General features: G+C 40.4%; 1 protein-coding gene across 2 annotated transcripts in view; it reads left to right on the top strand.

The window, feature by feature from the left end:
* Window positions 1-26,377, top strand: part of FAM193A (family with sequence similarity 193 member A) — an 82,753-nt gene extending 56,376 nt beyond the window's left edge. For both annotated transcript variants that reach the window (XM_068943535.1, XM_068943534.1), the window contains 13 exons: window positions 1,220-1,332; window positions 1,491-1,733; window positions 3,702-3,855; window positions 3,955-4,134; window positions 7,078-7,329; window positions 9,781-9,979; window positions 11,258-11,530; window positions 11,846-12,128; window positions 14,554-14,740; window positions 16,667-16,897; window positions 18,890-19,733; window positions 22,647-22,728; window positions 25,496-26,377. In XM_068943535.1, coding sequence (XP_068799636.1) covers window positions 1,220-1,332; window positions 1,491-1,733; window positions 3,702-3,855; window positions 3,955-4,134; window positions 7,078-7,329; window positions 9,781-9,979; window positions 11,258-11,530; window positions 11,846-12,128; window positions 14,554-14,740; window positions 16,667-16,897; window positions 18,890-19,733; window positions 22,647-22,728; window positions 25,496-25,589 — 3,135 coding nt within the window. In that variant the 3' untranslated portion in view covers window positions 25,590-26,377. The remainder of the gene's footprint in view (window positions 1-1,219; window positions 1,333-1,490; window positions 1,734-3,701; window positions 3,856-3,954; window positions 4,135-7,077; window positions 7,330-9,780; window positions 9,980-11,257; window positions 11,531-11,845; window positions 12,129-14,553; window positions 14,741-16,666; window positions 16,898-18,889; window positions 19,734-22,646; window positions 22,729-25,495) is intronic.
* The last annotated feature ends 934 nt before the right edge of the window (window positions 26,378-27,311 follow it).

Genomic DNA, 27,311 nt, shown 5'->3' with positions numbered 1-27,311 from the left:
CTGTGTCGCTGCTGGGCCAAAGGCTGGGCAGAGCTCCCTGCTTGACCTTAAGATGTAGCCAGTAGTAGTGCCCACCTTATTATAAACCTGCTGATGAAGGCATGCTATTCTCTTCTTTAGCCTTGAAGCATTCAAGCCTGTATCGTGCTTTCCAGAAGAGTGTAGAGTCACTAGAGTAGAGTCAAGGCTGGATGGGGCGGGGAACTCTCCCTTCCTGTACTGCTCTGTTCCTGTACTGCTATGCAGAAAGCAGGGCTAGAGGCATGAGCCAGAGGAAGAGGGGAGCATGGCAGTACATTTAAATAAGCTTAATCTGGCAGTGTCAGTGTCTCAAAGTCGTCAGCATCTTTTTTCCTCTCTCTCCCTTTTTTCTTTTTTTCCTTCTCCTCTATGAGGAGGGATGCGCACTTCTGTTAACCACATCTTTAGTACATCTAGTAAATGGGACTCCTTGGAGGACTTGAAGAATTCCATTTTTCCCCAATCCTAACTGGGCTTAAGTGAGCCGTAAGCACCTTACTGCTTAGGGTAAGGGTCAGGTCCAGGCTTCCACAGAAGTGGAAGTTCAGGCCTATCCTTGTTTTACCTGAGGTTTGTAGGTGTCTAACGAAATTAGCTGTTTCCAGCGTTAGGCTTCTGCTGGGTTGGCAGTTGTTTGAATTGTAATTTTTCACTGGTGCACTGAAGCCCTGTCTTGGGCAACTACTTCCTTTTTTGAATCTATCCCAGTGTAGCTACAGAATTGATCCTAACTTTCTCTTTTTATTTTTTGGTTGATCCTAACTTTTTTTTTTTCTTTTTTGTAAACCGAAGGTGAATTTATTTTCTTTCTCCACTTGTCAGTAATGTCCTTACGTGCATATCCATGACATAAAAGAACTACTCGAGTTCAGATTACATTAGCAGAAACACCGTACAAGGTGCAAACTTACAAATAAGTCGTCAAGAAGATGGACTTAGCCACTTTGCTATATTATTATAGAAACATACTTTCTTTGAACAGTTTCAGTGCCAAGTATTTGTTGTTCCTACCTTTAAACTTTTTTTTAACTCGTGATCAGAACACCGCCTTCATGAAATTATTCTAAGTACTTATTTTGAAATACTTTGCCCAGAGAACCCCATTTTTGGTTATGTAATTAGCTAATCATGATGTGCCATTGAGTTGTTAATGGAAAGATTTGCACTACTAAAACACTGCCTTTATAATTTACTTCAGCTTAATAACAAGAAAGCACTAGCTGGGGAGAACAACTTCACAGACACAATGAGACACATGCTGTCATCACGTTTGAGCATGCCTGACTGTCCCAACTGTAATTATAGAAGAAGGTGAGCTAATGTTTTTAATATGAAATCATAATAAGTCATTAACTTTTTCTGTTAGAGGAAAAAAAGGAAATGCGTTTTTGCAAAAAACAATGAGGTTACTTTAAAGGAATATTACTTAAATGAGGTGTTAAAAATCTGTAATCTTAATTCTTGAACAGATGTACTTGTGATGACTGCAGTCTTTCGCACATTTTAACATGTGGCATCATGGATTCTCCTATAACTGATGATATTCACATTAACCAGTTACCACTGCAAATTGATTCTGCTCCGGATTATCTATCTGAGATCCGCCCACCTAGTATGTCTTCAGCAAGTTCAGGATCAGGTTCCAGCTCACCTATTACAATTCAGCAGCATCCTAGGCTGATCCTTGCAGATAATGGCTCTGCACCAACTTTGTAAGTTCCTTTCTGTTTTTAGTGCTTGAAATAATGAATTGAACTCTTGAAGACAGGTTACGTAGGCTGATCATTGCTATATAGTGCTTGTTTTGCCTCAGAAGCTTATTTAATGCTGATGCTGAATTCAGAAGACCAGAAATCCAGTGCTATATGCTGTGCAAATGTAAGTTTTTTGTTTTTTTTTTAAATTTCTGAAAAGTTCTTAAAAATTTCCAACAATGTTGGAAAATTGCTAGAAGTATATGTAGCACGCATTTCTTGCCTTGAGATTACAAACACATCAGATACTGATCTACTTTAGATCATCAGTTTAGAATGTCACACGTTCTCTTAGCCTGAGCAGGAGAAATGGTGATCTTTTCTTTGAGAGATGGTTATTTCAAAAGAATCGGTGTAGTTCCAAAAAAGCCTTTACTAGCACTGCTGCAGTCATGTAAACTCAAGACTTGGCTCAAAAATTATTCTCCTATCAGAAATAGCCCCCACACTTTTTCTTGACTTCAGATTGCAGAGGCTCTCAAATTGAACTAATGATAGGCTTCTGCCTCTCCCTTAAGTCTGAAGGGACAAAGCGCTTGAGAGTAGATGACTTCTGTATGTGGTTAAGATGCAACTAACCAGTAGTCTGATATTTTAGAAGATTTCAGTGCTGATGAGAACACTAATGAAATTAGTGACATCAATACAGTCAAGGGAATTGTCACTAGAATTCTGTGTTGCCATTACACTAAGGTGAATATTGGTAGCTGCAATGAGGTGCGTGAGGGCAGTGCAAATGTGTAGGGTGTTTCTGATGCATATCACTTCACTAACCTCAATCTTTAGATGCTTGTATTTGCAGCTGCTAGGATCAGTGGTTTAAAAATAGAACTCCAGTTCTTGAACCAATTTGGGGAACCCTTGAAAACAGGTTATGTGACTGTATGTATAGATACATATTCTTAAATACATGGTTTCCAGTTACTGTAAACCCTCACTAGTTTTGGTGCTGAATGTCCAAAATTGTTTAATATCACTTCAAAAGCTAATTTAGTTGAATCTAAGTATTTACTGAAAGTCTGCTTTCTGGTATAAATACCACAGCCTCTATGGAAAGCATCATTTTATTTCTCATATTGGACGATGTCTGCTGTATTTTCTTTTCCTGTTGCACATGTGAAGTATGCCTAATAGCATGCTTCATATATACATAATAATGTAATTAAGCTTTTGCCAAGTGTTTCGTGGTATGCAAAAAGACATGCTGCACAGTTTAAGAGGTCTTTTATGTTTGCGTTGCTGTAAAAACACGAACTAATCAGTCTTTACAATGCTTTCCTGAAGCAGATAATTAAGCATGCATTTTCTTTTTACTAGCTGTGTGTAAGGAAAACCTTCCATTAAGTATTTTCGAGCAAATTTTAAAAAGCTGTTAGATATGGGGTCATCTAAGAACTAATAGTCATGCAGAAACTTAAAAGTAAATATGATTAACAGCACAACTACGTGCTCCATATTTCCTGCTTGGACTGTTACTGGTTCAGCACTTAAACGTTTAAGTCTTTCAAACATTACATAGTATTTTTTATACTTTGTACTTTTTCTAAAGGAAATCACTGGAACGAGGCTTTTTTCATCAAACTAAGGGCCACGCGTATCCTGTCATTGTTAAGTTAATGGATTTCTTGGTTAGAAAACGCTAGTGGAAAAATATTTTGTGCAGAAATAATAGAGGTTCTTATTTTCAGTCCAGGTTTTCTGTGCAGGCATGCAGCTGTATAGCAGAATTAGGTGACAGACTGCTCAATTTTATGTACTGAAAATAAGTTCAGTTAAACAACTCGAAAGACAGTGCTTTAACTCCTAGTTGGAATAGTTACACAAATGATGACCTCAACTTCATTTCACCTTGGAGTTCTGCCTGCTTTCACAATAACTGAGGTTACTGAACACTGTGATTTATAGAAGCCTCTTTTTCCCCCCCAGTGGTAGCGATGATGAAGATGTTGCACCATTATCGGCAAAATTTGCTGATATCTACCCACTGAATAATTACGATGATGCAGAGGTGGTAGCCAACATGAATGGAATTCACAGTGAGCTCAATGGCGGAGGTGAAAACATGGCATTGAAAGAAGAGGTACAATATTTACAGTGTCCTGCCTCTGGCAGATGGATGTGCTCTCTGGAGAATGGCTTATCCTTCACTCTAATGAATTAATGGGTTAATGTTGTCCAGTCCCCTCAGGTGAGCAGTACTAGCAGCAGTTCCTCAGAAGCAGATGACGAGGAAGCAGATGGAGAGAGCAGTGGTGAACCACCAGGAACTCAAAAGGAGGACATGTCTTTAGGAAAAAGGGCATTAAGGAAAGATGAAGCAAAAATGGATAGTCCACCACCTTCTTACCCCAGTCAGCAGGTATAGTAATCTAAAACAGACCGTTTTTGTAAATGTGGCTATGTAAATAATAATACATTTATATCTTAAACTTTTAATTAAATGCTTAACTTTGTAATATATGATGTTATCAGTGCGTAGTTACGATACCTAAAATATTCCTCAGCTATTGTGGCTAAAATCTTCCTTCAGTTAAAACCTGAAATATGTTAGTTATGTATTTTCAGTCAAAGGGAAAAACATGTCTTCCTGCCAGTGGGAATGAGAAACAGAAACTGAGATGTTTCTGCTTAGAATTTTGAGATTATTCTTTGTTAAACATTTAATATTAAGTTATTTGAAATTACTTTTGGGGAGGAATGATAGAATAGTTAACAGGCAATTTTTAGTATTACATCTGAGGACTAACTTGCTGTGCTGAAATGCTGCATGGTTAAATCCCTTACGTGTTCTATTGCATGGATTTTATGGGTATTTGGTTGGATATTTGGTTTTTTTTTGTTTTTTTTTTTGTTTAAGATTATTAAGACCTTTACTGTGAGGTCACTAAACCACCCAGAGAAAGATTCCTCAGAGTATCCGCTCAGCGGGGTAGCAGTGTCTGACTTAACAGGTGAACAAATAGTTGCAGGAGCACCAGAGCAAAGCATTCAGTCAGCTTGTATTTGTGACTGTGTGTGTGGGTTTTAATCTGAGTTTTTCTGCAGCTACAACATGGGCTCACTGCTTTGAGAGAGAAAACGTCAGTCACTTTTGCTTATTGTACCAAAGAACCCACATTAGAGGGGGCACATTTGAGGGCTTGGACAATAGTCAAGTGGAAACTCCCATTAGATGTTTCCCTGTGGTCAGGACGGTTTTAAGGCCTTCTACTGAAAGGATTCACTCATGTGTTATGAGTATTGAGCTACAACCTTTTATTTCAGTGAGCATTTCTCACTGAAGAATAATTTCCCTACATGTGGCTGACCAGTGCCATAAAACTTGCATGGGCTGAGACTTCTGTCAGACTTGTGTGAAACTGGTGAACACGTTCAACATTTGTTACAGAAAATCAAATTACGTTGGGATTATGTTAGCCTACTTGCCTGAGGGAAGCAAGCTAAAATGCAAGGTAAAAGGGGGAATTGGACCTTTCTCTCTTTTCCATTTCTTCGAGGAGAGGAAATAATTATTTATCCAGAGGAACACTCAGTGATTGCTTGAGCTTCGTATTTTCTAATCAGAACTCATCATTTACCTTCGTAATGCTGCAGTCACTGCTGTGGACTCAGACTTTGAATATCTCTGTACTGTTTGGCATCTTTTTTTCATTTGCTAATAGGCTAGTACTGAGTTCTTGATAATAATTCTTTTCTTATGAGGAGGTTACTTTTGCCTTTTGTGCAGTTAATGAATTTGGCCGTTATACCTGGTTTATGAAATCTTCAGGTTTTAAAATATACCCTGTGTCAAAGGCTGTAATGCTTTTAAGTGGTGATGAAGTGTTACTTATGTCTGGAAGAAATGCGTCTCAGAAGAGTACCACCTGTAAATTCTTTTCTAGAAAGCTAAGAAGGTGCCTAGTGTTGCCCTTTGGAGCTATGTGTACTGTCACGTTACCAAGAGGAGACAGTAGGTAGGAAGTGTTCCTGGTATTGCTTCTGGTAAAAATTATGTTTTGGTGAAATGTCAAATGACAGTGGGAGGAAAAAGTACTGAATTGAGAGAGGGGATAGAGCTCTTTCCCAAGCTACTTTGCTTCCAGAAGTGATGAATCCTGTTAAAATGACAGAGACAAATGATACCTTGAGATCAGTAGAAAGTTCTGTTAAGGCGTTGATTTCACGTGGTTGATGTGCTTACGAAGTTTATCCTGAGAGCTGCCCACTTCACAGGATCGCTGGGTTTGGAGGGGAGCTCTGGAGATTTAGTCGAGCCACCCTGCTCAAAGCAGGGCAGCTAGAGCAGGTTACTCAGTAGTATGGCCAGTTGGGTTTTGAATATCTCCTAGGATATGGAGCAAGGAGACTCTGCAGCATCTCTGAGCAATCTGCTTAATCACCCTAATAGCGGGGGGGGGGGAAAAAAAAAAGGTTTTCTTCTTCTATTTATATGGAATTTCCTGTATATCTACATATATCCATTGCCTCTTCTCCTTTCATTGGGCATCAGTGTGAAGAGTCTGGCTCAATCTTCTTCCTTTCTCCCCCCCTCGCCCCTCCCAGTCAGATATTTGTGTATGTTGATAACATCCCCCAAGCCTTCTCTTAAGGCTGAACAGCCCCCAGCCCTCTCAGCCTCTCCTCCTATGTTAGATGCTCCAAGGCCTTCATCATCTCTGCAGCCCTTAGCTGGACTTGCTCCAGTATGTCCATGTCTCTCCTGTCCTGGGGAGCCCAGCACTGGACCCAGCACCCCAGATGTGTCTCACCACTGCTGAGGAGAAGGGAGGGATCACCTCCCTCGACCTGCTGGTCGCACACTCCCCATTGCAGCCCAGGACTTCTTCCAGCTAATAAGCACTTTATTACTACTTTCTATGTATACTATTTTTTTCATATACTGGGAAAATTTTGAAAATAAGCACCCAGCTCCCCACCCCCCCCCCCTTTTTTTTTTTTTAAATAGAGTAGTGGCCTAGTAGTCATCTATCACTGTCAAGGTTCCTAGTCCCATCTGTTTTGATCATTTAAATCAGTATCTCGTTGTCACTGATATTAGACATTCAAAATCTGTCTGGTATCAAACACCATCTATCCTCAAGGCACTCCATTCTTAACTAAGATAAAGATCTTCTGTTAGGGCTTTTCCTTAAATACTAGATCTTCCATTGGTATTAGCTGAAATAATTCCATGGATGCTCAGAGTATGTTAATTGCTGTATACAAAAGTAAATAATATTTATGCTTATTATGGAAAGGGGTTGGGGGCAACTCTCTGATTTTATCGTCTGTCAGTAGATTGACTTTCTGTTGCTTACAGGCTGACCAAGGTCCAAATGCTTGCGAATGTCATGTTTGCAAACAAGAAGCTTCAGGTCTAACAGCCTCTGCACTTGCAACTGGACGCCTGCCTGCTGGCCATCAGTTTATGAATCCTGAAAAGCCTGCACACCCTGCACTTCATCTTTATCCTCACATCCACGGACATATACCATTGCATACAATTCCTCATCTGCCTCGTCCACTTATCCATCCCACCTTGTATACAGCTTCTCCATTTACACACAATAAGGTAAGCCTCCTAGAGGAAATGCATCCTGCTCCCAGGAAAAATGCTGTATGCTTGTATGAACTAGCTGACTGAGCGTCCGTGAAACCATAAATGCTGCTTTGAATTTTGGTGGCCTTATAGTAGGCCTTTGGGAGGGGATTGTGAGGGGTGGGGAATAGCACAGACTTAGAACTGGTGGCAGATTCATACTGCAGGGCTATAGTAGTAGCTTTTGTCAGAGTGACTGCTAATTTCCTTACTGCTATTAGAAAGAATTTGGAGTTAAAAGAAGTCATGAATGGTGGAAAAAGTAGAGGGACTTAGGTTAGTGTAATAGGACTACTTAAATCTTCATATATATTGAGGTCAAAACTTAATGTTCCCTTTTGGCAATGATATTCTGGGGCTTCTAGCTCAAAATTTTGGGGGTTTGGGGGGGAGGGGGAGGAATGTTGGTTTGTTTTGAGGAGATTTGAGGTTTAGGATCTACTTACAGCTGGTTTTGTGCTCTGAGGGAATGCAAGTTCTGCAAAATTGTTTTGCCCAAAACATACCAGTAACAAACAGGAGAAAGGTATGGAACGAGGTTTGGGACCAGGTGGCTGCTTTTCAGGAGATGCATGAGCCAAAGGCCTGAATTCACAGTATGCAGTGCAGTTTCACATAACACTTTGTTTAGTCAAACCATAGGCTGCTGCTGGAAGGGGCAAAGACTTTGTCATTAAGTACGTATTCCTGTCATCTCCGTTGCGCCTGGTCCAGTGATCCAGTGCTTGCAAGGAGAGTAATTAGCTCACTGATGTGCTTCTCTTACTTCCTCTTACCCTCCTTCCTAATACCATTTTCTATTTTTCCTACCGTATCGGTGTCCCTTTCTTATCTTTGTGGCAGTACGCCAGCTCCTTAACTGTAGTATTCCAGCCTGCCGTTTCTCAACCGTGCGCTGCCATTCTTCTGAAAGCCCTAATCGTTGCACCCCACCTTCTGCCGTCCTTCCAGCCCTTGTTTCCCATCCTTTATAGCAGTCTGCTCAAGCTCCCGCTCGTGCAGAGCCCTGACCTCTGCTGTCTTTCCTTTCAAAAGACCTTTGTGTGGAGGAACATCTGCAGCGCAGTGTCAAGGGCTACTCTGTAAGCCCCGTGCCGAGCAGCAGGCAGCTACCACTGAACAGCTCCATTAGCTCTGGCACAGCACCTGAGCCAGCTGGGCTCCATGTATTTATGTTGTGCTGGAACTAAAAGGACATATGTGGAAGCTGAAGCTTTAAGGAGCTTTCACCTTTGAAGAGCCAGCTGAATTCAGCAGAGCTAGTAGTGAAGCAGCCTAATAAGCCTCGCTGGATCAGACTTGGTTTGTCACAGATAGGCTGTTCTGTCCCTGTCAAGTGTTTCTTTGTACCCATGTTAGACAAGTTTTCTTTTATTCAGGATATGCCAGCCCCTCCCACCTTCACCATTAGCCAGATAATGAAGATCTTCCCGAACAGAAAAAGGAGACTGGGCATATAAGAAGCTTTCATGGCCATGAGTGTTTTGACATTACTGTTTGAAATGTTATTGGACTCAGCTGATACTTTTAATAGCAGAACCTACATCTATGAAGCTTTTCACTGCATCAAATATTGTGCAGGAATAGAAAAAATAGCTTTTCCTTGGCTTTGTTGAAGGTGACAGTGATTGAGCGTTGTGCAGTGCAATCAGTAGGTCTTCGGAAGAAAGTTACCTTTTAGAATGTGAATAGACAACTTCAGCCAGAAGAAGTGGGATGAGGGGGAAGAACTTGCCTAGAGAAAACAGCAAAAAAGTGTGCATTTTCCCTGTTTTTCGTAGTTGCGTGTAAGAGTAAAATGATGTGTTCACTGTCTGTTACGTTCTAAGTAGGGAACCTGTTGGTACTTGGAGGACAAACGAGTAGACCAGTATAGTCGACTTTAAAATGAAATTTTGAACTAATAAATGTTTTATGTCTTTTTCTGCTGTACAATGTATTTCTAATCCTGCAGTGCTTGTAATCCCTTTATCACAGTCATTTGCTGTGGTAATGATTGTAATGTCAGAGGCTTGGTTTTGGCATGTGGGGCTTTGAAAGGTAGTAATTCCTTACAAGTTCAATGTTCATATAAATATTCTTTTTAATTTCAAAAAGAAGACCAACCAAAATATATTAACATAAGTATTTTTGGAGAATATTTCTTGGATTCATCTGTTAGCTGAATCTAATGTGTGTGATTTTAAATATACATATATTACACAGATATTTTATATAAAATCTGTGTAACATATTACCTACATTAAATATCAACAAACCAGTCCCTCTTATCGTTCTGGGAATTGTTGTTGCTGCTGCTGCTGCTGCTCTTAGCTTTTTATAATGCCTTCACAATTGGAGCACTTTATGATTGGAATATTGCTGTTGGAGTGACTGTGTAAGCAAACAGAATATTAATGAAGAAAATACTCTTTATTTTTGTAGGCATTACCGCCAGCTCCAGTTCAGAATCATACAAACAAGCATCAAGTATTCAATGCATCTCTCCAAGATCATATTTATCCAAGCTGTTTTGGGAGCACTCCAGATTGGAATAGCTCTAAATTTATAAGTCTTTGGGGATCAGAAATGATGAATGACAAGAACTGGAATCCTGCTACTTTTTTGCCTGATACAATTCCTGGTGAGGTTTTGTTATTACTTCACACTGACTAGTTAAGAGCCTGTATTTTGAAATGGAGTGTGACACTTTTTTCCAGGAACTGTAGGTTTCATCATCGTTTTCTTGTGAGAGGAGCTCTGGCAGAGAGTTGCTGCCATGTCTACTTCAGTGGGGCTGAAAATTGAGGAGGAAATTCTTCAGCGTTGGGGAGAGGATGCCAGAGGCCAAAGAATAGCATGCTATCCTCAACCTAGGGTCGTTGCAGAGGCATTTTTATCTTCAGGAGTTCAGGGTTACAAAGGAATGGAAATTTTGGGGAAACTTAAGTAGCTTCTCTCTTCTGCCACGAAGGCCTGCTCTCTTTCTATGGGGTTGGAAGAGCGCTGGTAACATTGTACTACATCCTACTTCCGCCTGTGGTGGAGCAGGCATAATTACACTTTCATTCATATAGACAGAGAGGCATAAATCCAGCAAAAGGTAAACTTAAGCCAGGAAGCCTTTGGAAATGCTCATGGTTACAGTGAAATAGAATACGTTAAACAGTAAAATAGCAACCCGTGCATGTATCTTTCTGTTCACATGATAGCAATTATATTTTTTTGTTTGTTTGTTTTAACAGGACTGTTTTCTGTAAAGGGAAATTTTGATTATGTGTGTTAGGTTTTGTTCGATCTGGTCTGCTGTTAACTTGTCAAGCTACTGAAGTAGCAGTAGCTCCCCGATAGAGCAGCTCACCCATATCCAAATGTAGTTATGAGTCGCTGTTCCAACAGATGGTTTCTAGTGCCACGTTTGTGTGGAAGGTCAGATCACAAAGGCATTAGCGTAGTTAGCTGGAATTACTCATAAGTAAAGATTAAATTTATAACTTCATATGGATAGAAGAATATATTTTGTTCCTGCCTGCATTATAATTGCTGCATAGCTACACCACACTGCAGATACTGAAGCTTATACTTAGCATTTAAAAAGGTGTTCAAATATTCAAAGTATGGATGGATATAGGTATCTGTAGCATCTCTGCTGCTTGTTACCACAACAGACGTTTAACGGTGTTTTTAAAACTCTGGCTTTAAGATTTGTGACTTCTAGTCTGATAGTTCTTAGTGTTTTTAGTTACATCTGTGTTCACTGAAAAAAGTGGTACTCCACTGACCCTGCCAAGCCAGCGCTAGCAATATATCCTTGCTTATCTTGTAGTATTGCATCTAAATTATTGAATGTTTAATTCTAAATGCCATAAACACAGTTCTGTAATTCTGTAAGTCTTAATTGCTGTGTGTGTTTCAATTAAAGGGAGTGATATATTGGCGCCAGCGCTCTCAGAAATAAGACCCGAAGCACTTCCTACTACATCTAGCAATGAAGCAACCGCAGTTACTGACAGCAAAGAGAAAAAAAATGCTGCCAAGAAGAAATGTCTGTACAATTTCCAGGATGCCTTTATGGAAGCTAATAAAGTTGTCATGGCAACCTCTTCTGCCACTTCTTCTGTCTCCTGCACGGCTACTACAGTGCAGTCAAGCAGCAACCAATTTAAAGTATCATCCAAGAGACCTTCATCGATAGGTAAGGATTTGTAGTTTGCACACAGCTTATAACTGAATTCAAGTACATTTAACACAGATGTATGAAGATCTATATGTGTTCCTTTAAGTAATATACATCTTTAATCAGTATTCTTGTTGCTCTCGAAATGTAGCCTCTGCACTCCTGGGTCAAAGAGCTAAAATCATAACAGATCTGGGACCAGTAAGAGAGGTGTTGAAATACTACCTGAATTTTAGAGAAGCTGAGAACACCCAGCAATTGGAGTGATTTTTGGGGTTAGTTAATAGAGTGGTTGTTTTTTTTTAAGTGATTTCTTATTTTTTCCAATTGTAGGTGAGGTGTTCCACAATATTAATAAAGAGGACCATAGACATTCTGCACCAGTTGCTCCACGAAATAGTCCTACTAGTTTAGCATCCCTTCCTTCGCTCTCTCCTGCTGCACTGTCTCCAGCTTCTACACCACACCTTCCAAATCTTGCTGCCCCTTCTTTCCCCAAAACTGCTGCAACAGCCCCTGGATTTGTGGATCCTCATTCAGGTCTTTGCCCCACTACGGTTGCACCTCCTACTTCAACAACAGACAGCTCTGTAAGTGCCCCACCAAGCGTCTGCAGGTAAGTTTACTTTTCTTATTTATAACAGAATAGGAATTAAAATTCTAATACCTGTGGTTATAGTGGGAGAGAAGAGCATGTCTGTCTGCTCAGCCAACGGAGTGAGGTCTCTTTGCCAGTATGTGACTGGTGTGAGACTTTACAGTAATCATTTCTATTGGAGAATTGACTTACTGAATTTCGAGGCTTAAAAACAAACGTTTGCTCACTCTCTGTTAAAAATATGGCCTGTGATAAGTAAGTCAAGCTGTATTCTTTCTTACTCTGTCATTTCCATTAATGAGTGCTGTTGACGACACACAGACCTGTTATAAGATGTATCAGTTTTCTGTGATTCTGGCATTACATGGCAAGCAGGAATGAAAAAGCTGAGGAAACTTAAGTCTGACAGATTTAGCTCAAACTGTAAAAAGGTCATATACAGTCTTGAAAGCGGCCACATACTAACAGAGTTTTCTGACTTAACTTTAGACTTCCTAGGTGCCAGCCCCACCACTGATAATGGGTGTAGTGTGGAAGGATGTTCTGATCTCTAAGGTCTTGGGCGGACAATTTGGCAGAGCTGTGTTCTGGGAATGTTACGTATTGTGGCAGTCTGACTTTTACAGTGGTTTCCGCTCTCCCGTGCGTCTGAAGAGTGTAGGCATAACAGCAAAGCAGTCGAGTCACGGCTCTGAGTGCTCGCTCCCTCACCTGTAGAGCTGTGGCGATGGTTGCTATGGATGTAGCTGCCTGGCTACTGTGCTAGTTCTCAGGAGATGATGTGAGATTTAGGCAGAGCTAGATAACTGCATACCTGAGTTGCTTCTAAAAATTCCCTTATTTCTGTTATCAGCTGTTTTTATTGATGATATCACAAAATAAGTAACTCTTCTCTCGTTGCAGAGAAATTATTGCAACTTTGTAAATAAACTTTATTACCTAGTGCAGGGAGAGAATTTAAATACAGGTGATTTAATGCAATAGAAACCCAACTGTTGTTATAATCTCTAGGTGCTAATATGATGCACTATTCTTAGGATGCAGGGAAAGAACCAGGAGGGAACCCCGAAACAGTCTTTGCAGCCTATGCGAATCAGTGGTGTGCTATCATGGGAAAAAACGGTGTTGTTCTCTAGTTGCTCGATCCAGCAATTGTTCTGTGGAGCAATAGCATTAATGAAGCCGGGTTTTCTGTGGAACTGTATCCATTGTTCCCTGACACGTGTTCCCTGACACTTTTTTTTTTTTTTTTTCCAACTGGCATTGTCATGCTAACTCTCAACAGGCAAGAAACAGCAATGCCAGGGCTGGTCAGATTGGCTAGCCAAAATGTTAGCACTGACCGGCAATCTGCCGAGCAGAAGTATAACGGAGTTCTGCATGCCTCTTCCCTCCCTAGGATACTGAATTTGAACACTTCTTACCTTCTGTCCTGGTCACTAACTTTTTGTGAAATGTGTATGGAGCTCTCTTTAAATTTGAAATGGGTCGGTGGGCTTAAAAAGGGAGGTTGAGGGAAGGAGGAGTTGAGGGCTGGTGAACTAGGAGATGTCATCGTTATCAGAAGTCTTTTTTTCCTTAAATAAAAAGAGGGGGGGAAAAAAGCATGTGGTGAGCTTGCTTTCTTTTCTTTCTTTCATTTTCTTTTCTTTTTTTTTTTTTTTTAAGGTTCGTATAGTCACCTTTTTCTAATGTAAGAACAGAGAAATACTAATGCTCACTGAGCGGGTTTGGGGGTTTTGTGCTTTTTGGGGGAGCACTTTTTTTTTCTTTGCTACTTTATACAATTAAAGAAAGGTCATGTCCAGTTCTTCCAGAATTGTGGTAGTAACGTTGTGCACATAGTTTTGCAGAGTTTTGAGGGTAATTAACTGCTTATGGACCTGCTTATTGAGGGGGAACTCTAGTATTTTCTCTTGAAAATAAAGGTGTGAATGGTAGCTTGTTGGTTTTTTAGCTGGCCCTGAAGCTTTGGCTGAAGTTAAGAGCTTGCACATCTGATTAAATCTGAGGGGATTTTAGAAATAAGTTGACTATTTTACGACTGCACAGCTCTCTTCAGACCACAAGTCTGGGCTGCAATTTCAAAACCGCTCCACTGTAAAAACTGAAATTACTGCTTCTGAAATTATTTTACCTGTTTGAAACGAGGAAGAAGAGCAGTTCCAAAACTTGTTGTCTAGGCTACTCATTCACTAAGCCACTTAATGAGTTGGTCATAAATCATTTTTCCATGCATCACCTTAGTTTGCTGCTTGGTTTTGAGCCTCTCCGTTTGCAAGCTGCTAGCCGAAGCTTAGGATTTGTTGAATCACTGGTGGCTGACAACCCAATTTGAGAGTCATTGTTCCCAGCAGATGTGCGTACACCTGTATACTTTTTAAAAAATATTTTACATAACGTAATCTAGAATTTTCATAAGCTTTTTCTTAATTTAACATAGTGATCCAGATTGTGAGGGCCATCGCTGTGAGAACAGTAACACATACGATCATCAACAGTATGATGGAGAGGAGAGCCAAGATGAAGATAGCTGTTCAGAGCATAGTTCCAGTACCTCAACATCCACAAATCAGAAGGAAGGAAAATACTGTGACTGCTGTTACTGTGAGTTCTTTGGCCATGGAGGGGTAAGTTATCATATTTTCAATCTGTTTTTTGTTTTGCTTTTCTGGTCACTTATTCATCATCTATTGCACATGACTTATCAGACGGCACCTACAGAGGCAGTAATGAGGTTCGCTCTAGGGATGAGAAGGAAAAGGAAGCTAGAAGCATGGTTAGAAAGTCATTTTCCTCTTCGAATTGAACAAATAAAACAAACCTTCCCAGCTGAAAGCAGTTCAAGAGCAATAAAAATGAGTAAAAGAGGAAGCAGCTGACTTGGATAACAAATACCATGTTTGGCTGTGAAGCTGCAAACGGAGGTATTTCAGCCATTTAAATAACTTCACAAAATTCATGGACTCATCTGTAACAGTATACTTACAATTTGATTAATTTTGGGTAAAAGTACACTTAATTTAGGGTTTAAAAATGTTCTTGGCAATTTGTCAAGCATGTTTTTGATTTTAAAAATCTAATTCTTCAAAGTATTCACTTTAACCTGATTTTAAAAAGAAAAAAAAAGAGAGGGGAAAACTATTCTTGCCTCAACTTAGGCAATGTAGATCTAAATATACTTTTATCAAGGAAAAATCTACATTACCTGTTACTTGTTTTCTATATTACAAACAATTTTTCTTTGCTAGTGCGTTTTGATAGGTACTGACTTGATTTTTGCATTTAAAAGATGCTTTGTAGAAATTTTAAAGTTCTAAAGCATATAGATTATACAAAAATCTTCTGTGCATTTTTTATTTTAGTTTTTAAGGTTTTGTTTGAAGCATCTTTAAGTTGAATTCATAGCCCTAACATAGCTGGTAAATTCTCATGTTCATATCTTCGTTTTCACAAACGAAATGCTACAAGTTATCAAGGTATCACCAATCTTTTTCTCAATTTAACATTTCATTTTGCTGCTAGCCTCAATTGCACTTCTTCATAAAGTCTGTTTCAGTAATCAGGTCACTACTGGAGTTTGAGTCTCTGATATTTTTTTTCCTGTTTGAAGTAAAAGCTCTGTTTAATTGACCATGTATTTGGTCAGGTGCAGTTTCATCTTAAGGCTTGAAGTGAATTAAAAGCCCCTCGCTTGTGGCTGAAAGGAGCGGGCAGGGCATCCTGTTTCCTTCTGCGTGTTCCCACCCCCGATCGATCTTTCTTTGACAGACGTGGGCTGTTTGACGTTGAACCGACGTTATTTTTTGCATAGTAGATTATTCATTTTACTGAAGTGGCAGAGGATTTTATTGAAGCGGCTAAAGGATTTTTTTTTTTTCTTATTAACCAAATAGGCTTTGTTTTCCTGGTTTAGTGAGTTGAACCGTTTTAGCTCCCAAACAGATGGGCGCCAGACCGGGAGCGAGAGAGGTAGACAGGGAGGAGGGAGGAGGAGTTGGAAGGCCGAAGCAGCGACTGGGAATACAAGGAGGTGGAACGTGAAGCAAGTTTTCATCCTGCAGCAGTGATAACAAGTTATTGATGCAGCTCTGCGGGATGTGTACTGGTGCACTTCACTGCAGGGTGATGAAGCCTTTGAGGTTACAGCCCAGAGACCCGGGTAGCCCAAACTCAGGAACTGACCCGATAGAAAATGGAAATAGCAGCAACTGACTGCTCCTTTCAAACTGTCAAATGGGGTACAGTGATCAAAGTAATCGCTGGAAAGCTCCTCTCTTGCTTTAAAGACCTCCCTTTGTCTTCTCACTTGTGCATTTCCACTGCAAGATCGATCACTCTTCCAACTGGAAAACCTAGTTCATGAGCTAGCCCCAAGTCTGGCAGCTCTGTTGCCTGGTAAATGTGCTTTAAATACACCTGCAAACAGTATGGTATTTGATATTCAGGTCTGGACCTTCAAAATTATTTGAATATTTCTGAAACTTCAAAATCCCACGAGCATTCAGTGAAATTTTTACATCTGCTCACTAAATGTTTTGTGTCATGTCCTTCAGCCGCCGGCTGCACCAACCAGTAGAAATTATGCAGAAATGCGGGAAAAGCTTCGTTTACGTCTAACAAAAAGGAAAGAGGAACAGCCGAAGAAACCAGATCAGATATCTGAAAGGGAAAGTGTTGTTGACCATCGAAAGGTGGAAGACTTGCTACAATTTATAAACAGCTCAGAAACCAAACCAGTAAGCAGCTCTCGGGCAGCCAAGCGAGCAAGACATAAGCAAAGAAAGGTAAGATGCAGAAGCATGTTTGTCCTAGAATCTCTTTTTCTTGATTTTTATAAGTGTATTTGTGCGCTCTCTGCAAGTATACCACTGTATACTGGCTATACAATAGTGGTCTGAACTTCTATGTAGTTAGTGCTACACTACCTGTTTGCACGTGCACAGCTAGTTTGCCTGTTATGATGCTATCTTAGAAGCTATGTAGAATAGGAAGATACCTCACAATGTTGTTGTCATGTGTTTTGTTGCAGGTCAGCTTTATACTGGAATTTCCTACACCTTAGAAAATTATTTCTAGCTAGCTGTCAGAAATGTTAAGAGTGATTGCTTTTCAGAATGGAGAAGTAAAAATGGGATGGTATAAAAAAAATTAATGCTTCTTTATTGGAATATTAGTTATGCTGAAGTATCTCTGCAGGAAGCCAGGGAACATAAGCACAGTGCGTTCATGCTGGTGGAAAAGTCAGGATTTGTTTTTGCAGTGATGGTGCTGGGCACCTTGCTGTCCTGACCCAGGCAGGTTAAACACTGTGCCATCTGCTGACACGAGGGGCGATCGCAAGCCAAAGTCAAGCGGCGAGCTGCAGAGGAGAAAAACAATTGTTAAAGGTTGCTTTAAAATGGAAATTTGCAAAACCCTATAAAATTTTTTGTAATGTGGCACTGAAATCAGTTTTGAAAACTGCATTTACTGTTTTTGAATTCTGGTAAACAGATTCTGTGATCTGGCTGTAAGTACTTCATGGTTGTGGATTTGTCGGTTGGCACTGATTCTCTGTTCTTTAAATACCTCCGTGGGTTTGGAAGATGTAGTGTTTACAAGTTATCCTTTATGTTCATGTTGTAGCACTGCACTACTCAGCAGCTTGAAGGTTTAGTGAGGTTTCTTTTAATAGAAGCAAAATTCACTTTTCTCAAGCAATACGGTTTGAATGCAAAAAGAAACAAGTGGAAGTTTTTAATAGTCGTTTTTTGCATGACATCTATAGCTGTGAAAAAGGGATCCCATACAGACGCTTCTAAAAATACAAGAAAATGTATGAAAACACTAAGAACGATCGCATCCGTTTTACTTATGGTATAAGTAAATAAATGATGCACAGCAAAGTTTTAGGCATTTGCAATAATGACTGGGAAAAATCCTTTAAATGACTAAGAACTTAGGGCTGAAAAGAACCTCCACAGTCCCTACTGTTTTTGACAACTTTAACGTAGCTTTAGTGCACTTTGTGACATACAGATAAAACTAATAGCACTTAGAAGTTTTGTTACCTGTGGAGAATGTTATGGTAATGCAAGTTCAAATAGATCATGTTTTTATATTGAACTAGTAAATCATCAGTAGATTTTGATCTTTTTAAAAGCTGATTAAAACTGTATTGTGGGTAAGTCAAACTTTTAGTGAAAGTGCATAGTATTTTGCTGTCAAATGTTTTGATGGCTGCTTTTACTAATGCTTATGAGTATTGCAACGGAGCAACTCCACTACCGTTGCATCTCCCTGTTTCATGCTACGTACGACGCAAGCGAACTCAAGGTACCTTAGTGATGCGTACGTACTTGTGAGAACGAAGCTGAACGTTGCATCTTCAACAGGTCTTTGTGGTTGTGGAAAACTTTCATCTCAACTGTATGAAGCAAGCTGCCAACTTTCATGGATGTAAAATGTTCTGTAACTTGAGGAACAGCGTTTCCTTTCTGCACACGTATTTATGTGGAGCTACGAGGAGGAGCAGCAAAGAGAGGATCAGTGTTTGATTTTTGACATCATTGAAATGTGTTATAGAAAATAGAAACACAGAAGATATTTTGATGTACTTCAAAGGGCAGCTTTTGTACAAATGGTTGCTTGCTTGCTGTGGCAAGCCTCTTGATAAGCGTGTTGGTATGCTAGCATCCTAGGGCTTACAACGTTTGTAGAGAAAACTAGTCGTAATCCCTAAAATTCTAATTTCCAAAAGCTTTGTCACTTTTAATAAAACTGTTGTTATTTTGTAGCTTGAGGAAAAGGCTCGACTTGAAGCCGAAGCCAGAGAAAGGGAGCATCACCAGTTGCTTGAGGAACAGAGGCGGCGAGAGGAAGAGGAGGAAGAGAGGCTGAAACAAGAATTGCAGCGGCTTCAGGAACTGCAGCAGTTGCGGGCTGTAAAGAAAAAGAAGAAAGAGCGAACAAGTAAGGAGTGTCAGAAGGTGGAGGTGCTGCCTCGGAACTGCCAGGCTGGGAAGGAGCCCGTCCCAGACGCAGCCGAAGACATTCAGAATGGGACACTCGAGCAATCAGAAAAGATCGAAACCTCCCCCGGCTCACTGTCGAGACACGTGAATCATACAGAGCAGAGGCCTGTTTCCGAGTCGGGCTGTGAACTCTCCAATCCCGTAAACACTAGAGACTCGAAGCTGCTTTATCAGAAAGAGGGGAGTGTAAAACAGCATGAGCCCCTCTCCTTTCTGCTCGATATTATGCAACAGCATAAAGAAGGAAACAGCAAGCAGAAACTAAAGCAGATAAACAAACCGTGCGCTGAACAAGCGAAAAAGCCCGTTGAGTCCCCCAAAGCAGCTGAGATTCAGACTAAAACCAGAAACCAAATAGAACCCAAAGCAAAAGCAGCAGAGCTCCCAACGTTTGCAGAACCTAAAAAAGAGGAGAAGAAGTTAAACAACAACAACAAGAAACAGTTGAACCATGTAAAAGAAGAGAAAGCGCCCATAATGAGCGAGTCCCCTTCACCAAGTGAACAGCAACAGAACAATAAGCTAATACTTGCAGATTCTCCTCAGCCGAAAGGCAAGAACAAGAAAAACAAGAAGAAGAAAGGAGACAAAGTCAACAATTCCATTGGTAAGTGTGTTTTTTAAAAAAAAAAAATTGAGTTTTGTGTGTTGTTACTATTCGAGTCCAGAAGTTTGAAATCTTAATCTTCAGTTAGTGCTGCCAATGTGCGTGAGAAAAGCTGAGAAAAATTGGTGTCAGGAAAACTCAAGCCACTAATGAAAAGTTTAGTTTTTTTTCCAGTGCGCTCATAATCTGAGGTTACATAGGTGCTTGTAGGAGATACATATGGTTTTAGTGAAGAGATGCAGAATGCTTTAAAATGGGAATGAACTAGTAGATGTTACTGTTCTTCTATGTGTTTTGGTTTTTTTTATGAAGCGGTCCGTTTAAATAAGCCAGGCTCTTCTGTATAGTGGATCTTCCTTAAACAGATACTTAAAATAATTCAGCAGCATGCTGAAATCTATTTTGAATTTCTTTTGAAAGAAGGGTCGCTAAGGGATGCTAAAAGTACAGCGTCTCTCATTTTGTGCGGGCCAAATCTGGGGATTCTGCAGCCAAATGATAACTAATTATTCATGCATAAATGTGCATTTCTCTCACTGGAAATAATTCTTTTTGTGCTAGTTTCATTTACAGGTGAAGTAAATGCAAAAGCTAGTCTACTTGCCAAAGCGAAACCTTATTATGGGATGTTATTTAAGTAACATTTAGTCTTTTCTCCATGTGAATATCAGTTTATGCTAATATAACAGATTTTTGTTTATTTGTTCACCTGATAGAAGCTCAAACAAGTCGCTCTTGCATAGTTTTCTTCCTGAAGTCCTTTTTTTTTTCTCTTTCCTAAAAGCATCTAACAGGGCTAACATCAAAGCGGATAAGCGCATGCAGTGCTAGCTGGTTTGCTTGTCAACTTGCTAATCGAACTCCCGTTTTCAGGCAACCAGTTCATTCTTGCGGCTGCTTGGTCCCCGCGGGGCCGGCCAGGCTGCACGGCAGCTTCGTGGCGTGGACGGCTGCCTGCCCGGAGCGCCGGCTCCTTCCCCAGCGGTCGCCCGGTAGCCGCGTGGCAGCAGAGCCGTTCCGCGGCCTGACTCGATGCTGCCGTTCGCGCTGCCCCGCTGGCGAGCGCGTACGCTTGCAGGGCTCTTCCTCTGATGGCAGTCTCTGCCAGCGCTCCAGAAAACGTGTGTTAAGCTTCGTTCCAAGAACGTAAGCCGAATTCCTGGTCGCTGCAAGTGCTAGGTGTAGAGCCTAACTTTGTTTTTGTGGTTTTCCCCATCGGCTCGAGTCGAGCCTCGGTTCTCTCTTTTTAACTTTTCTCATTTTTGTTGTTTCCGCTTTGCGTCAATCAAGCTGCGATGCCGCACTGAGCCTCTCTCTCTGATGCCTTAGCCCTTGCGCGTGCTGTGTTCTCTCTTCTCGTAAATTTGCAGAGAAGAACGTGCTCCAGGCATGTTGTCTCGTCTCTCTCCTTCTAGTTGTAGAGACGTTTCAAGGGAGCTATCAAACAGGGGAGGGGGCAGAAAGACTCTTATCATAGGAGGAATTTAGGTAGCGTCCTGAAATGCGTTTTCTTGTCTTGGTCTTTTTCCTCCCCCCCCCCCCCCCCCCGGTGTTTTCTCCTGCCTAAATCAAATAGTACTTGTACTTTCTGAAAACTAATGGTTAAAGGTAAAAAGCTGTAGGGACATGCCTCTCAATTTATAAGGAGGTAATTGTGTTGCTCTGTGATGAGCCCAGACTGGATAGCTACTCTGCTTCGAGTAGTTTGGCCTTTGGAAAAAAAGAAAGATGCTATAATGTTCAATTTTTCTCTTGGCCTTAATTTCTTAAAGGCATAGGGCTGCTGTACCAAATTAGCAAACATGCCAAAAATCGTATTAGCTAAGAAAAAATTTAGAACCAGGGCAACGTTAAGAACTTGAGAGTTACAAAGCTGCTTTTTTTTACTGAGCTGGAAAACAAAACGTTAGGGCAGTGAGCGTTGTGGCTTCTGGCACGATCGCCACGTCTTAAGAAAATTTTTTTCTGGCAGACTATTCGTTACGGGAGAGACGGCAGAAAATGATGGGTGTAGGGAGCCCAGTGTTTCCAGGGCTTTCTAGTTTTCTAGCAGTAAGTGGCAAGGCAAAAGATTTACCTAATTTCTGGAGTTGTCAGCAGTATCTTTAGGAAGAGCCATTCGTTCCTGTAATCGCAAGGAGTCTGGGGAGTCCCGGTGCGTACGCGGTGCTCTCCGTTACTGCGCGTCTCTCCCTTCTTGGCGTACGTTCTGAAACCGCTGCAGAAACGAGGTTGGAGTATGTGTATGGAGTATTTTTAGGATGGGAGCCTACAAGAGGAAAATAACTTTGTTGCTATAGCTGAGGGCCTAAATTCAGACTGTTTTTAAGCATATTTCCAAACGTACTTAAAAAAAAAAAAAAATCCCAACTGGCAGTAGCATGGCTTAGACTCTTTCACAGGCACAGGCTGATGGACCTTTAAGTATTTTACTTCATAAATACCATTTTAAAACCTTTTTAAAACTGACTTCTTAGTAGCAGAGCGAACAAATTTCAGGCAGTCAAAGAGCACTGTTCATCTGTGCTCATCCTTGGTAGTTTGTGCTACCAGCTTCCTTGAGCCTCTTTGTGTGGTTTGACCCTTTTGGATGTGTGATCCAAGCTTGTGGTATCTTGGGCAACCCATGTGATCAGTAAATTTCTGTCACTTCTTCTCGTGGGTGTTTCCAGTATAACGCCTGAAAAATCAAGCAGAGGAACTGCGTGTAGCGTTTCTTTGAAGCATCTTTTTAAATACAATTTTGTAATGATTTTGTAATGATTTACCTTGAATGTGGTTGTTTTTAATAAGCAGCCGATGATGTTCAGGCAGTTCTCCAGGAATGTCTGTAATGCAACTTCTTCAAGCTTTTTCCCCTCTTCCCCCCACCCCTGTGGAATCTAACTTCGTGTCATCCTTTTCCCTTTGTAGATGATGTGTTTCTTCCCAAAGACATTGATCTAGACAGTGTGGAAATGGATGAAACAGAGCGAGAAGTGGAGTATTTTAAAAGGTAAAGTGCTGTAACCCTTAAACGTGCTGCTGTTGTGCTTCTTCCCAAATGCCGTGGTCTAAAAAGAATAGGTTTAATAGCTAACTCCTAGCATAAAAGCTTGTCTTGTAACATCTCAAAATTCTGTTGCAGCTGACATTCGGGATACTATAATAAGGGATAAAGCTGTAGATTTATGGGCACAAATTGTAGCTGAGTAGTACAGATACAGCATTGCCAGAGTCATCTCTCTGTGCCCCAAGTTCTCATCAAGGCTTTCAGAATATCCTCAGCTGCTATTTTTTATTTTCGATCAGCAAAAGTTGCTTGAATATTTCTTTTATTATCCACAGAGACCAAATACTGGCTAATGTTTAAAAAATACTAAGTATGGAAAATGCTATGTTAGGTGTAAGGGTTTTGCAAATAAAACTTCACATTTTAAATTTGAGAACACATGTTTCAGAGAGGTTATTTTATGATGACTTCTTACCTGTTTACCCTTATTGGAAGCTACTACTCAGGATTTTTATTCTGTACGTGAAGTGGAGATGAAACAACTGTAGATACTAGCTAGCGCTAATCATAAAAAGGGGGCAATTATGCTAGTGCAAGGACACTAAAAGAATAAAATGAGTTGGTGCTTATACAGCTGTTTCGTTCTTATGCGCGTTTCAGTTGCCTTTGGTTTTTATGCACCACCTACTAGTTGTCTTAAATTTTCAAATATGAGCAGACAGCTCATGTTTACGTAATGTAGCAGCACATGTTCTTCCAGAACACCAAAATCTATTCACATTTGTATTCTTCACTGCTGGCTGGGTGTCCTAGTTTACTGCGAATATTTCTAGTAATCTTTCCAGCACGATACCCAAAACTTTTGAAATGTTACAAGTGAATCAATTTTCTGCAATTGAATAACTTAAGAATCAAATTGTATTTCACAAAAAATTAAAGGCCCTTAATTAGAAAGGATGGGGTTTTTTAAGATTAGATTTTCATTCCAGTATGGATTTCAAACTTTTTCTAATTTTATATAGCTTTAATTGGCTGTATGATTGGGAAGTAACATACGTCTGAGTCTTGCAACTACTTCTCTTGTGCTGCGTCATATCTGTACATAATTCAGATATCTGTGAGTAAATAATGGAGTTAAAGGGAAAGGTGCCATTTTCAGCAGTACATGTCCCTTATTCTTAAAAATGAGTTTCCTGAGTAAGGCTAGGAAAGTTGTGCCAGTTAAAGGATTCTTTTTTTAGAACTAAATATAGGTTTTATAGGTGAAATGTGGCTTAATAGTGCTAGTGTCGGTCTAACATAAGCACTTTGCTGTGAGTTTCATGTAATATGTTTAGGTTCATTTGGGTTTGCAGTATCTTTAATAATAAAACCAGAAGAATTGTTTTCACCAGTTCTCTTCCCCTATTCCTTAATAGGATGAATGAAGCAAAGTATCTTAGCTGTAGGAATTGAGCCTAAGTTTGGACACTAGTTCATCAGACGTGATTCCAAATGAGCAATTAAAAGTTTTAGCAGTGCTGTTTTGTAATCAATTCATAATGATGGATGTAATCCACTCCTTTACCTTAAGAAGTGTGGGTAGCTCAGTTGTCTATTTTTTTTTTTATGCGTACCTGATGGGAAGAGGTATCCAAAATGGCCTGATAGGCCCTGTTTTAGGGGAGAAAAACAACTACTTATGCTATGAAGACACCATTAGCATGAACACTTTCTGTAGTTTGACAGTTTTGCAATATAATTGTAGAATGCTAGCAACACTATTTGTTTTAATAGCCCTCCAGGACACTGAGCTGTACAGGCTTACTGAGTTGTATAATCCATGCTTTTTACTGATACTTTGTTAATTCGTCATCTTTTCTTCTTGCTTCATAGCAGGATAATAGATGGATATGTTAATTACAACCTGACTTCAGAATTAATTGAGCAAGCTACTTCTAACTTTAGCATAGAAAGAGGGAATTAAGTCTAGTTCTTCTAATCTTTCACTGTACCTTCTCTAATTCTCCTCTATCTGCTCTGCCTTTTTTGGCCTTCATTTATTATGGAAGCTGTATCACCTTCCACAGAGGGGTGTCTCATGTTTGTTAATTTGATGCTGTCATGGAAGTTTTTAGCTTAGACAGGCAACACCTTGCCTTGATAAAGGACTTCAGCATGCATTGATCGTCCCTGAAGTACCTGCTGCTTAGCGTGCGCCAGCCTTTTTCAGATGGTGTTCCATAGATGTGCATTGTGTCCAGTGGAAGCTGCTGAGTGGGGTTTTGTTCTAAAGATGCTTTTTCCCAGACACAAGGTCTGTTTATCCGCTGTATTATAAGCGACCCTCCTTTTCCTAGGTCTTTGTATCAAACATAACTTTGCTGCAGTCAGAAGGATGGTGTGAGGAGGAGGAGCATCCCACACCTTTGATGCTTCTGCTTTACACATTACCTGCCGTTCATTCTTACCATTGCAAGGTTTTCGGTAAATACAGCAGTGTCGGCTGTTTCTAGTTAGCGTTCAGCTAACTTCTGTGAGGTTAAATGTGCAGTGTTCTTTGCTGCTTCTCTCAGATACTCTTGGTAATACGTTTGGTGTTTAAAATAACTAGTTTATAACCACTTGAGTGATGGACAAAGCAATATTTTTTTGTATGTTTTTTTTAAAGGGGTTTTGCCCTTCTGAATGGGAGCTGTTCTCCCCAGAAGGGTCTGTGGTTTGATTTAGAGTACATTGTTTTTGTTTTATCATTTGCTTCTTTTTTCCCACCCCCCCCCTCCCTTTTCAGATTCTGCTTGGATTCTGCCAGACAGACAAGGCAGAGACTTTCCATCAACTGGTCCAATTTTAGCTTGAAAAAAACCACCTTTGCTGCACATTGAAATGACACAATATGGGGAGGGAACCCTGCAGGAATCAATGAACGACAACTCCACTTACCTGTCCTGCTGTGCTGAGAGCTTACCTGGTCTTGAGCCAGTGCTGCCTTGCCTTGTCCCCAGTGCTGTGTGGATCTGCACTGAACCCTTTGGCCTGATAATTCTTGCGGACTGAAAAATTGCCACTTTCTACCTGAATTTGTTAGCTTGTGTGCTTGTAGTCTGTGAGTGAGACTTACTTGATTGTAGCTGTATGCCGTTGGAGTTGGAGCAATAGCTCTTCTCCATCTCCTTCTGAATGCCTTGGCCTCAGAGACTTTAAATTGCTTAGGCTTGGGTGGAGGCCAAAATACTAGTTTGCATCATCTGCAGTGGCTCCTGTCACTTCTGCATCTAGCTATGTTTTGTCATTCTGACGCCTGACAAAGGAATGGACCTAGTCAGTTGTGCTTTCATCTGCTCCAGATTTCTCCTGACATGACTTCATGAAAAAGAGGCTCTTATGGGACAAGTATCTCTTCAGTTCTTTCACAATCTACTGTTTAAGAGTGTACAAGTTACGCTATTTGTGTTTTGATTTTTTTTTTTCCTGACTTGTAGCCAGCTTGTGTAAGAATACTTGCAGAATGAGAAAATTTAAAAAAGAACAGTACTCACACTATCAAATCTGTTATAGAGTGTATAATTGTATTAACACTGAAGCCTATCTGGCTACTTTTTTAACATATTGTTAAGTAATATTAAAATCATGTCTTTCTTTTTGAAAGATGGAATACATTAGTATGGCAGAAGACTTGTGTCTTGCTTTTTTCTGCTTGGATGGGGGGAAGGGAACAAAGAAACAGAGACCGAAGAAGTGATGGTATTCGAAACTAAACTTAGTCTTGTGTTAGAACTGGTCAGTGACCGCTACTTAATTTGGCGTGTTCCTCTATGAACATTTGTATGCAGCTCATCTGATGGGGAAAAAAACGCCACTTGCTATAGCGAGGAAAAACTCCTGCTGAATGCTGGAATTAAGTTTGTGAATTCTGTGAATTGCTGTAATGCTTCTATTTCGATAGATATGTTGTGAGAAAAAAGAATACAGAAATTTCCTATTTAATGTCAGTGTAAAAAAAAAAAAAAAAGTAGGTAGGTTCAATGCTGCTATCATGTAAATATTTAACAAAAATGTAGTAATATCATGCAGGTTGCAAAGTTTTGTCCAGCAGGGAGAAATGCTGGTAATTTAAGACTTTGATCTACATATAGAAGTGTTTTTGATAGTGTGCTGTTTGCTCAGAATAGAGACAACAGAGGCTTCATTTCCAGATGACCATATTTGCCCAAATTATAAAGCAATCGTCCTTTTTTTTTTTTTTTTTTAAGAAAATAAAACTACCACTGAGCATATCTTTAAAAGGACGATACAGCTTTGAAGCCCACTAGCTCTCCTTCTCCAGGACTGTTCCTCATTCTTCTTTCGTCTCCTCGTTAGACACCCTGTTCATGGTACACAGGTACTAGGCTTGGGACCTCTTCGCAAGACTCAGTATGACAGTGATGATCTTTCTGGGTTTGGGCTTGAGCAGGGTCAGCGGACGACAGCTTCGATGTCCCCTGTAAGGCCCAGATGGAGCGGGAGGCTTGGGTTGGCTACGGACCCCTGCGCTGCCTGCAACTGTGACCCCCCCTCTTGTGGGAGCTTCTGTCCGAATGTGTGCTGCTGGCTCAGCTTATACC

The sequence above is a fragment of the Struthio camelus genome, chromosome 4 (genome assembly GCF_040807025.1).
Source record: "Struthio camelus isolate bStrCam1 chromosome 4, bStrCam1.hap1, whole genome shotgun sequence".
Lineage (NCBI taxonomy): Eukaryota > Metazoa > Chordata > Aves > Struthioniformes > Struthionidae > Struthio > Struthio camelus.
The sequence above is the reverse complement of the archived record's forward strand: the minus strand, read 5'-3'. Positions and strand labels throughout refer to the sequence as shown.